At 42.4% G+C, this 13,170-nt stretch overlaps 1 protein-coding gene across 2 annotated transcripts in view; it reads left to right on the top strand.

The window, feature by feature from the left end:
* Positions 1-13,170, top strand: part of Lmtk2 (lemur tyrosine kinase 2) — an 87,210-nt gene that overhangs the window by 25,167 nt on the left and 48,873 nt on the right. For both annotated transcript variants that reach the window (XM_021626155.2, XM_021626156.2), the window contains exons 2-3: positions 59-183; positions 4,930-5,074. In XM_021626155.2, the coding sequence (XP_021481830.2) occupies positions 59-183; positions 4,930-5,074 (270 nt within the window). The remainder of the gene's footprint in view (positions 1-58; positions 184-4,929; positions 5,075-13,170) is intronic.

Raw genomic sequence — 13,170 nt, forward strand, 5'->3', positions numbered from 1 at the left:
AGTTAATTAAAGTTGACTTGGGAATTACATGTTTTTAACGTAATTTCTGTTTTTGCAGGGGAAGCACCTGTTGCAGAAGTTCCCTCCTTGTTTGTGATCCTGTCAGTGTGCAGTTTGATGATACTGATAGTGTTAATTGCAAACTGTGTTTCCTGCTGCAAGGACCCAGAAATAGACTTTAAGGTGAGCACAGATGGCATGGATATTTAAAAGCATCTGCTGATTTTTAAAATGATTGTGTGCATGTATGTGCGTGTGTGTGCGCCCATGCTTATGCTCATATATAAGTGAGTACTTACGGAAGCCAGAGTACAACCTCGGTGCCATCCTAAAAAGGGTTTGAAACAGGGTTTCTTGCTGGCCTGTAGTTTGAGTAGGCTAGACTGGCTGGCCATCTAAACCCAGGCATGTTCCTGTCTCTACCTCCCTAGTGCTAGGCCTTGCAACCACATCCAGCAGTTTTACATGTGTTCTGGAGATTGAACTCAGATCTTCCATATGTGTAGAAGGCAAGCAGTTTACTGATTGAGCCTTTTCCGCAGCTCTAAAACATCTCCTGATACATTTATCAGTAGCATTGCTGTGGATCACATTCTGTTGGGAGCAAGGGTCAAGAGACTTTTACTTTCTTTGTTTATAGCAAAACATTGTGGGCCACACAATCGCTGTCATAGCCTTCCCACCCTCCAACCTACCATTGTAGTGCTGTATCAGTGACAGATGCTCTGGTAACAAATGGGCTGGCTTTGTGCCGGTAGAATTGATTAATAAAAGTAGGCACCTTGGAATTGGCCCAGCAGCTATAGTTGGCCAGTCTTGTCTTAGAGAGTCGTGTGTGTGTGTGTGTGTGTGTGTGTATACATATACACATGCATGTGCAAGTACTCCTCCATATGTGTGCATGTACATATAGAGGCCAGCGGTCAACCATATAGGTTGTCCTTTGGGAGCAGTTGTCTTAAACTTAAGCGACAGGGTCTTAAACTGGGGCTGGAGCTCCTGGGTAAGCTAGGTGACCAGTGACTCCCAGGGATCCACACGTCTCAACCTCTCCAGCAGTAGGATTACAAGTGTGCATCACTATATCTGCTTTTTACCTGGCTATTGGGGATTGAGCTCACCAAAGCAAAGGGATTATCTCAGTGTTTTGTATATCAGGAAAGGTAGGGAACCTTGTTTGTTCCTAAGCCTTAATTTCCTAAAGAGATTAACGCTCCCACCAGAACATTTCCTGCCTACAGTCAGTATAACAGAGGGTCTGGCATGATAGCAACAGAAGGGTGGGATCTGCCAGCAAACCAACTGGGAACTCTTTCTCTAGAAATTATTACCTGTGTGTTGACACATTAGGGCCCCCCACATTTGGGTTTTTTGTTTTGTTTTTTCTTTTGGTTTTTTAATTTATTACAATTTATTCAGTTTGTATCCCAGCTGTAGCCCCCTCCAATCCTGCCCTTCCTCCTCCTTCTCCCATGCCCCTTCCCCAGTCCATTGAGGGGAGGTCCTCCTCCCCCTCCCACCCATTTGTTTAAAAGGAGTATATATGCATTTAACATCAGTACTTGGGAGGCAGAAGCAGACGGATCTCTAGAGTTCAAGGCCAGCCTGGTCTACATAGCAAGTTTCAGGACAGCTAGGACTACACAGAGAATTCCAGTCTCAAAAAACAACAAACAAACAAACAAAAAACCCCAAAAACAAGAACAACAACAACAAAACACCTGGGTATAATGGCTACACAGATGTAATCCCAGCACATGGGTGGCTGAGGGAGGAGAATTGCTAGTTCAAAGACAGCCTGTCTCAGTACTTTCACAAGCTATCTTCCCAGACCTCCTCATGCCATTTTTATTTGTGTTTTCTTACTTGGAATCTGTGGTGTCTCTGAGGAGATAGGGAAGTACAGTGTCCTCCTGGCTCAACACTTTGTCCTGCACAGAAAGCTAAAAGCAGGGGAAACCTGTAGGAAATCTTCAGCTCAGACCAGTCTGTGACAGTGGTGGCCTCTGGGCACCAGTGGGCTTTATGCATCAGCACCCTGCCCCCATGCCTCACACTTCTGTGGGAGCTTCCTGACTTCCCTGTTGGGAGCACAACAATAGATAGAGAATCTGTAACCCCTGGCTATCAGTCTTGCCAAAGGACTTTGCACAGAAACCTGGCCACTTGGGGACAAAGATAAAAGTCTGATGGGGTTGCTGATACCAAAGCCTGGCCTCTTCTCACATTTCCAGATACCTTATCCTTGCCTTAGATTGATCTGGGTTTTTGAATGTGAGTATTCACAAGGGAGCCAGTGGTGGGCAGCTTGGAGTCTGGGATTGTGCATCACTTTGCAGTTGTCTGTGACCAATGCAGGAGCTGCAGAGTGTTGAGCTCTCCAGCTTTCGAGTCTGTGACTGAATGAGTATTTATTAACGTTGTTGACGTGTTGGTTGGTTTCCTTTGGACTTAGAGCTCTGCAATTTCAGGAGTTAAGTTACTTTGGTAAGACCATCTACAGATCAGGAAGCCAGTTGGCCTTATCTTAATGTGTTAGTATTATTATTATTACATGGTATCGTCTTGAATCTTTATTGAGTCATCTGCTGGCATATCTACTGGTATGTTAAAATTGTTGCCACATTTTAAGTGACCTTTTTAAGGTATGATGGTTAAAGTCCTTTTAACAAGAGGACCGTACAAAGGACTGTACCACTGGGAGCTGGGAAGGTGGTTTGGTGGGCAAAGCAGTTGCTATGTAAGCATGAGGACTTGAGTTCAGCCCTTCAAAGCCAGATACAGTAGCACATATATCTGTAATCAGTGCCTCTATGGGGAGATGGGAGGCAGAGACAGGAGACCTCCCAGAAGCTAGAGGGCCAATTAGCCTGCATACACAGTGCAGGACAACAAAGAGACCCTGTCTCATACAGTGGACGGCAAGGATCAACACCCAATGTTGTCCTCTGACCCACATGCTACAGACACAAAAATAGAACAGTTTTTGTCTCCTCTTTTTCCTTTATTTACCTTTTTTCCTTCCTTTCTTCCTTCCTGCCTTCCTTCCTCCCTCCCACCCTCTCCCTCTCTCCCTTCCTCCTTTCCTCCCTTTCTCCTTTCTTTCCTTCCTTCCTATCTTCCTTCCAACAAACTCTTATGAAGCCCCTAGTAGTTCTGAGCTTCTCATCCTCCTTCCTCCACTTCCCAAGTGCTGTAAGCCATCACACCTAGCTTCCTTTCCCAGTATCTCAACCTGCAACTGAGTCTGGCTCAAACCCTGCCAGTGCTGTACCCTCACACCCAAAGTTGACCTTTAGAGACTGAACTTTAAGAACCTCATTTTTCCTGCATGCAAATAGCAGTAATGTTGTTTAGTACCCAAGAATGTCTGCTAACGTGTGCAGAAACCTAGATACCAGAAATCTTCCATTATTAGTTGTACTTTTTTTTTTCTTGTAGTGGGTGGGGAATCTAAGGGAATGTGACAGAAAACAAAAATGAAAAGAAGGGTTATGGCAGAAGAATGGAAGATTCTTATTCACAGATCTATTGTCTGCTTCTATTGTAGTGCTCTGAGGGGTGATTAATTATCTGAAGTAAGGAATGCCATGTTAATCTTCCATCTCTTCATTAAATTCACCTGGGCCCCCAGAGGGCACCCAGTTCATAGGAAGGAGAATGGGGAGAGTCAGGATAGCACCTGCTTGTCCGTATCACTGAAGATTCCCACAGATTGACTGATAGGTGCAGTCTCAGTTGGTTTTATTTTGTGGTGATGGGATGGAGCTCAAGTTCTGCTACATGCTAGGCTAGTGCAGTACCACTAAGTCACTTCCCAGCCCTCTTTTTACTGTATTTATTTATTGTTGAGACTCCTTCACTGAGTTGACCAGGCTAGCCTTGAACTTTCTACTCTGCAGAGACCTCCTGAGTAGCTGGAAGCATGTACTACCACACCCAGCTCCTGGCATTGTTTCTTTTTGAAAGCAGAGCACTTTTATAATTTTTAACTATGTGTGTGTGTGTGTGTGTGTGTGTGTGTGTGTGTGTATGTTTGTATGTACACAAACATATGAAAACCCAGTGGTTTTAATGCTGTGGCAGCTAAGAACTGAACCCAGATCCTCTGAAAAGCCAGAAGTGCCCTTAACCATCTCCTCAGCCGCTGAAGTACCCGACTGTTTTTGTTTTTGTGTTTTGAGACTGGTTTCTCTGTGTAACAGAGCCCTGGCTGTCCTAGACTCTATAGACCAGGCTAGCCTCAAATTCACAGAGATTCCCATGCCCCTACTTGCTGGGCTTAAAGGTGTGTGCCACCACACCTGACAAAAATCTGACTTTTTAAACTATTTCAAAAGAAATCATATTGCAATTAGAAGTGCAATTAAAAAATGTCAAAATAAAATTAACTTTGACCCAGTTTGCAAAGAGATTTGTGAAAATAAACAATGATTTTTTTTTTTTAAATAATTGTTTAATCTTTTAATAATTCTTGAGCCTTTCTAGTCTTTGAAGCTTTTGAGCCTGGGCAAGTATTTCCATATTAAGTTCTGTGGATGTTTTAGACATTTGTGTTTTTACCTTTAAGCTGTCAGTTAAAAAATTATATAAGATATTTATTGCTTATTGTAACAAGCTTACTTATTCTCATTCCAGATATGGTGGTACATGCCTGCTTTCCTAGCACTTGGGGAGTGAGATCAGGAGGACCAGGAGCTCTGGGCTAGGCTGGGATATGGGAGACCAGACTCAAAAACAAAGCAACAGAAAAAAAGAAAATATCTTACTTACTCTGCTCTTTGAAGTTAACATAATTACTTGAACTTTTTACTAGAAGTAAATATGAATTAGAAAAAAATTATGGCAGGATGTTCGGAATGAGCGAGTAAACACTCCTTGTTTCAGCATTAGCAGCCAGCTTTTTATAAGTGCTTCTTTTGATTGCAGGAATTTGAAGATAATTTTGACGATGAGATAGACTTTACACCACCAGCAGAAGACACCCCCTCGGTCCAGTCCCCAGCAGAGGTCTTCACACTCTCAGTGCCAAATATTTCACTTCCAGCCCCCTCCCAGTTCCAGCCTTCCGTAGGTAAGACCTTCTGTTCTAGTGTTGGCTGTTCACAGACTGTCTCTGGGCATCGAGTATGTGGACGCTGTGCTGCAATCACAGCATGGTGGGCCGCCCATTTCTTCCTCTGCTTGTTTGTGTTTCTCCTACTCCTGGTGATGCTGCTTCGTGATAGTCAGGCTCATCCTACAAAAGCTGCCTGTTCCTTTCTGGCTCTCTGAAACACTGAAATGGAGGGCTCAGACAGACCTCCTGGGGCTGGGTTGTAGCTCAGTTGTTAGAGTGCTTGCCAGGCATGCACAGAGCGCTGGATTCTGTCTTAGAGCTGCATAAAGTGGGTGTTATAGCACATACCTGTAATCCTGGCACTTGGGAAGTAGAGGCAGGATGATCAGGAATTTGGCATCATCTTTCTTAAAAATGTAAAACACAGGGGCTGGAGCACTTTCTGCTGTTCCAGAAGTTCTGAGTTCAAAGTTCCCAGCAAGCACATGCCATGTATAAGGTGATCTGGTGCACTCCTCTGGCCTGCAGATGCACATACAGATAGAGCACTCATATACATAAAATAAATAAATCTAAAAAAAAATGTAAAAACAAAAATGCTCCTGTGTTGTGGGCTGGTTGCTCTAGTTTAAGACACTGTTTATCTTGATGAGTAAGGTGTGCCCTGGCTGAGGAGGGCCATAGCGAGATATGTTAATTAGACTGGCTTTTTATACGGCTTTTTTTTTCTTTTTAGATAGAATGGTTTGATGAAATTTTATTTCCCATGTATGGGTCAAGAAGTAGAGTTTGCCAAGACTGTAAAATGAGGCTGTTTAAGCCTTTGAGACATTAACCTGCCTTTTGTGGTAGCCATTGCACTGTGGGAATGTTTAGTGCAGTGTGAACCCAGTTAGTTTATCGTGCTGTAGTGTGTGTTAGTTACTGTTCTGTTTCTGTGAAAAGACACCATGACCAAGGCAGCTTATGAAAGAAAGCATTTAATTGGGGGCTTGATTGTAGTTTCAGAAGGTGAGGAGCACGGCAGCACACAGGAGCAGCAGCTAAGTGGTTATGTCCTGGTCTGAAAGAAAGTTGGAGGCAGAGAGAGGAGAGAGACAGGGCTTTATAAAACTCCATTGACACGCCACTTCAACAAGGTCAAACCTCCTAATTTTTTCCAAAACAGTTCCACCAGTTGTGGATCAAGCATTCAAACAGGAGCCTATGGACTAGTCTCTTTCCAGTCACCACAGCATGTGATGACTAAAAGAAAAAGTAAGCTAGCTCCAGCTGGTGACACACACCTTTAATACCAGCCCTCTGAAGGGCGATATAAGAGAATATCTGTGGGTTCCAGGGCAGCTCGAGCTACATAGTGAGTTCTAGGACAGCCAGGGCTGCATAGTAAGACCTTGTTTCGAAAGAAAGAAAGAGAGAAAGAAGGAGAGCGAGAGAAAGACATAAGCTAAAGAAAAGGTAAGCATGATACTGAGGGGAGAGGATGTTTCCATGAGTAAAGTACTTACTATGCAGAAATGAAGACCTAAGGTCAGATTCCCCAGCACCCTCATGCCAGGCATAGCAGTTTACGTCTATAAACCCTGAGCTGGGGCTGGGACTGGGTAGTGACAGGTGAATCCTCGGAGCTTGCTGCCCATCCAGTCTAGCCAAATCAGTGAGCTTCAGGTTCAGTGAGAGATCCTGTTTCAGACAGTAGAAGTGGAGAGTTGCAGAGGATCCAGTGTCCTCTTCAGATAACTGTAGGCGTCAGGCATCCTTGTGGTGCACATGCACACACGCAGACAAAACAATTAGTCACATAAAATAATCCCAAACAACTTTTAAATGACATTTAGTATATTTTAGCTTTAATTTCTCTAAGTAATAATACTTAAGGGTAGGCTTCAGTCAAAATGGTGTTTAAAAGGAGTCCAATGACTCTTTTGATTGCTTAAGCGTAAATGGAAGTGCTTTGGCCTGTTCAGCCCGTTGTTTACTTCCTTCTACTTAAGGAAAGCCCTGAGCTGTTTGGTCCATCTTAACTTCAGACAGTAGAATCCTAACTCAGATGAGTACTGGTGGAAGAGAGGCCAGACTGTGGGAGGAGAAAAAGGTGGCAGTGACCTTGAAAATAGTTTGATCTAGGGCCCTCAAATTCAGTCATCTTTATAGAGTCATTGCAGGTCAGCCTCGTCTTTTAGGTAGTTCTTTCCTTGGAAGAGAAAGTGACTACTGAGAACTCCAGATCCTTATTTTTGTAGCTTCATTTTTCAAGGACCAGGCAGAAGCACCTTGGAGAGGCATTCTGGGTGGTTTAACTTCAGCCACATGCAGAAACATTATTTAGACAGGAAAGTGGGGACAGATAAGAGACCTTCCCTTCAAGGTCTGTTGGGATGATTAGGAGCACAAACAGACATGGGCATGAGAGAAACTACATGGAGCCAGGCAGCCGTGTGTCTTGAAGCCTCCTTGAAGTTCCTTTTGGAGCGGGAAGATGGCTGCTAGGGAGATGGCTCACTGCTCTAAGAGTATGAGGACCTGAGGTTGGATCTCCCACTGACATGTAAAATGCTGGGCATGATGATAAACTTGTTAGCCCTGTGTTCACTGAGAGATTCTGTCTCAAAAGATGAGTAGTGAACAACAGAGGAAAACACCTGTCATTGCCTTTCATCTACACACAGCACATGGACATGAACATGCATGCACACACACAGCTTTCCCTCAAATATATCAATATATCAATAAATAAAATTCCCCCTTGCCCCCTGAGACAGGGTTTCTTTGTGTAACAAGAACCCTGACTGTACTGGACTTGCTTTGTAGACCAGGCTGTTCTTGAACTCACAGAGACCCGCCTGCCTGTGCATCCTGAGTGCTGGGATTAAAGGCATGTGCCACCATGCCCGGCTAAATAAAAATTTTAATGGGAAGAAATCATTTTAAGTTTTTCTACTTAGAATCAAAAGTATTTTTATCAAAGTATTTTGGAGGATATAAAAGAACTTGCCATGCTTGGCACTTAATCTAGATACCATGAAAAAATTGCCAAATCTGATTCATAAAATGAAATACTCTATATTAAAAATATGAAATACTATTAGACATGCTAGCAAAAATAATATTTGAAAGGTACACTAAAGAGTTCACGTAAATGTTTAAGAAATTAAAGAGTACCCAGATGGTTGTGGCATACACCTTTAATCCCAACATTGGGGAGTCAGAGGTAGATGGATCTCTGAGTTTCAGGGCAGCATGACCTATCTACATAGTGAGTTCTAGGACAGCCAGGGCTACACAGAGAAACCCTGTCCTGAAAACCAAAAAAAGGAAGAAATAAATTAAATAATAACTTGTGCTGGGGAGAACTCAGTTGGAAAGTGTTTGAGGAACTGAGTTTGAAACCCAGAACTCAAGTAAAAAGGCTGGGCATGGTTGGTGCCCACTTACAATCCCAGCACTGGCAGATCCCTGGGGCTCCCTGGCCTGGCAAGCTCAGGGGAGTTAGTCTCTCTTAAAAATAAGACACCTAAAGAATGATTCCGAAGCTTGTTCTTTGGCTTCCACTTCACATTCAGGTGCTCGCCCAGATGAACTCAAACACTAAAAAGGAAGAAGTGCTGTATTACTAGAACACATAAGTTAGGATGTGAAAGGAGATAGTGATGGAATCAAATGGAAGTGTTCATACGTGTACATAGGAAGAGCCACTAATTGACCAAATATCAAGTTTCCATAAGATGATAACATTAGGGGGAGGAAGAGAGTGTCCCTGGGTGGTTTGTTGAGTGTGGGAAGGGACCAGGCTCCCCCAGACTGTTAGTGCATCTGAGTAAGGAGGTTATCTTCATCCAGCAGTCCACTTCTAGTGGCTTATCTATAAGAACCAGTTGGGTAAGTGCTCAGTGTAAGATGTGCAAAGTAGCAAATCGCAGCTCTGTTAGGCAGCACAGATGGAAGTATTAATTGGTGGCTTGCATTTGTATACTCAATTGGTAGATATTTTTTGTTGTTTTTAATCTTCAACTGTTAAAAAAAAAAAAAATAAAGCTTATGGTGGCCAGAGAGATGGCTCAGTGGTTAAGAGCACCTGCTGCTCTTCCAGAGGACCTGAATTTGGTTCCTAGCACTTATGGTCAGTTGGGCATCTGATATTTATGGCCCCTGAGAGTAACCCCATACACACACAATGAAACTAAATAAAGCAGGTGGGCAGGCAAGAGCTCAGAGTGTAAAGGTGCTTTCTGTGAAGCTTGACAGACAACCTGAGCTCACATGGCGGTAGAGAGCTGACTCCCACTCATTGTCCTCTGCGTCTACATGCTTGGTGTGGTCTGTACAGACTCCTGTTCACCCCACAGTAAACAGGCAAACAAAGGAAATTTTCGGTTACACATTTGTAACCGAAGAGTACTGAAGAGAGCCAGTATCCGTGCTTACACTTTTGATGGGTGTTGCCATCTTACTCTTCAAGAGCTGTACAGTTTATATTCCCACTAGTCAGGCGGGGATTTGTATGCTATTGCTCATGAAGCTAAGGTGGTATGAATTGATATTAGATTGTTATAAATTTAGGATGTTAATATAATCTCCATGGTAGCTGCTAAAATAAAGTACAGGAAAGGATATCAAAGTATTTCACTTAAAAAAATCACACATATAAGAAAAGGACTTCGATGATCATGGCTCTGGTTTTATTTTATTTGCTTTACATTTTTTTTTAAGAGAGAGAGAATGTGTATATGTGAGTGTGTGCTCATTTGTGCCAAAGGTTGATGTTAGGTATCTTCCTCTATTGGCTCTCCACCTTGCCTGCCTGCCTTTCTGCCTGTCCATCCACCTGCCCGCCTGCCTGCCTTGTCTGTCTGTCAATCTGTCTGTTGTCTGTCAATCTGTCTGTTGTCTGTCTGTTTATCTATCTATTTAATTTTGAGGTAGGGTCTTTTTCTGAATCTGATGCTCAATGATTTGGCTAGTTACTACTACCCCCCAACCCTCTTCCTCCTGTCTCTGCCTCTCAGCCTGGGCATTCAGGCACACATTGCTGCAGCTGACTTGTGGATGTTGGATATGTGGACTCAGTACTTCATGCTTGAGCAGCAGGCACTTTAAACCATCTTTCTAAATGCTATATTTAGTTTAGTTTTTGAGACAGAATCTCATGTAACCTGGGCTGGCCTTGTATGTATAGTTGAGGATGGCCATGTATTCTTGGTCCTCCTGTCTACTAATGCCTGTATGTATAGCTTCCTGCCTTTGATAAAAGGCTCTCTTGAATTTAATAGAGCATATTAACAGCCTTTTTTTTTTTTTTTAAGACTTTAGGCTAAATCAGGTGTTTAGAGATTTTGTGCCTTAAGGACTCTCTATCATCAGAATTGTACTTAAAATATTGTTGTACTAGCAAGATGGTTCAGCAGTTTCTTGCAGAGAACCCTAGTTCAGTTCCTAGCACCCACATGGCAACTTGAAATCATTGTAACCCCAGTTCCAAGGAATCCACTCCCTTCTGGCCTCCACAGCAGCAGGCACGCACGTGGTGTGCATACGAACATGTGGACAAAACACTCATATACATTAAATAAATCTTTAAAAAATTAAAGCTATGTATTATGATAACTTCTTTTGTGGTGCTGAGGATTAAACCCAGAGGCTCGTGCATGCACTCTCATTGAATCACGCCCACAGCGTTACTTTTTACATTTTAAGGTTTTTTTGCTTCCAGATTAAATCTATAGTTCATCTTGAGTTGATTTTTGCGTGTGAGAATCCAGGTCTGGTCTTGGTAGATCTCTGGATCTTTTCATCTTTATTCACTCATTGGTCCTCTTGAGCTCTGTGAGTCTGGTAGAGGCTCTCTGTTCTCTTTGTTAGCTATCGGATCTACTCTTTGTCCCAGTGCCACTATCTTCATTTTAGCTTAATTGTAGCATGTGATTTGCACAGATTATTATTATATGCAGTAGGCTTTTTTCACTCTCTAAAGTTTTCTTTCAGCCATAAATTTTTTTTCATTTCCATGAAATCCACTTTATTTTTTTCTCTTTCTGGGGCATGTGCACTTGTTTCTTAAAAACCATTGCCAAATCCAAGATCAGAAGACTTAATGTTCTTCTGTCTTCTATGCATTTTGTAGTTTCAGCCTTTAAATGTAGCTCTCTGATCCTGATCTCTTGTTTTTAAAGATTTATTTATTTTTTCAAGTGTATGTGTGTGCAACCACAGACACATATGACCTCTGCAGTCAGAAAAGCATGTCAGTCCCCAGGAACTAGAGGTGCAGGTGGTTGGGAGCTGCCATGATTTGCTGGGAACTGAACTTGGGTGGTCTGCAAGAGCCCTGCCCTCCGCTGCCCTGTGATTGATTATTTCCCCCCATTTTTATTTATGAGTGTGTGTATGTGTGTAAGATGCATATACATGTGTGGGTACCATGTCAGATGGCAGTTTGTGGGCTATGGGCATCGAATGCAGGTAGTTAGTCTTGTTAACAGGTACCTTCCCCCACTGAGTTGTTGTGCTTGCCTCTCTGATCTGTTATGAGTTAAATTTTTTTTTTATATAATATAGGATAAGGCATTTTTTAATTGTTTTTTTTGTTTAAGTTGTGGCCTCCTGTAGCCCTTCAATACTTCTTGAACTCTTGGTCCTCCTGTCTCCACCTTACTCTCAAGTGCTAGGATTACAGGTGTGTGCCTACATATGTGATTTTATGGGTTTGGAACCTGAGACTTTCAGCATGCCCAGCAAGCATTCTGCTCACTGAGCTACCTCCCCAGCCCAAGGATGATAAGATTTTAGTTTAATTCTTTCACATGTGTTAGCTACTGCCCCAAGAGCAATGTCTGAAGACCCTGGTTTTTCCCTTACTAATCATAAGGGCACCTTTAATTTTTTCTTTATAAGATTCTGTTATTTTTAATTATGTGTATATGTATGAGTATGACTGTTTTGCTTTTATGTATGTATGTATGTATGTATGTGCATTGTCTGGATGGGAATCCAGAAGAAGGTGCTGGATTCCCTGAAACTAGAGTTAAGGGACTATTGGGAGCCACTGTGCTGGGAGCCAAACCAGAGTCTTCCGTAAAACCAGTGACTGCTCTTAACTGCTAAGCAGTCTTGCTAGCTGTTTTAAAATTTACATTCATTCATTCATTCATTCCTTGTTTGTGTGTACATCTGCTTTTCTCTATGTGTATGATGTATGTAGGTGCCTCCAAAGGGGGTAGATCCTCTGGAATTACAGGCAGTTGAGAATCTTTCAGTGTGAGTGCGGGAACCAAACCGGAGTCCTTTGGAGGAGTAGCAGGTGCTCTAAACCACTGAGCCATCTCTCTAGCCCAATCATGGGCACCAAGATTACATTTATGTATTTATTTATTATGTGTGTGTATGTGGGTTGCACAGTACATATGTGGAGGTTTGAGAACAGCTTGTGGGGATTTGTTCATTGCTTCCACCATATGTGTTCTAGGGATTTAACTTTTTTAGGTCTTTAGGCTTGGCAAGTAAGTACCTTTACCCAGTGATCCATCTTGTCAACCTTGACACCTGTTTTAAAGAAAATCAGTTCACCATACTTGTTCGGATTGCCTTTTAAATCTTAACATTTGATATATTTCCTTTTGAAAAAGATTTTTATAATAATAATAATTATTATTATTATTACTACTATTATTCTTTAAAACAGGGTTTCTCTGTGTAGCCTTGACTGTACTGGACTCACTTTATGGACCATGCTGACCTCAAACTCTTTAAGAGATCCACCTGCCTCTACCTCCCCAAGTGCTGGGATTACAGGTGTGCACCACTGAGCCTGGCTTTTTTTTAAATCTTTATTATTTTAAATTATGTGTATTTGTGTGTTTGCACATGAGTATGTGAATGTGAGTGCAGGTGCTAATGGAGAGCAGAGGGATCAGATCCCCTAGAGCTACAATCACAGAAGCCATCCTGTGCATGCTGGGAGTGGAACCCAGTATCCCAGAAGCAGCAAACGCTCTTAACCACTGAGCCATCTCTCCAGCTCCTCTCTTTGTTTTTTAGCTTGCTTGTGTATTTATTTATTTAGTGCTGTGATTACAGTGAAGATTACAATCCAATCAGTATTCTATATTTCTAAC

This window comes from Meriones unguiculatus, chromosome 15 (genome assembly GCF_030254825.1).
Source record: "Meriones unguiculatus strain TT.TT164.6M chromosome 15, Bangor_MerUng_6.1, whole genome shotgun sequence".
In the NCBI taxonomy this organism is placed as follows: domain Eukaryota; kingdom Metazoa; phylum Chordata; class Mammalia; order Rodentia; family Muridae; genus Meriones; species Meriones unguiculatus.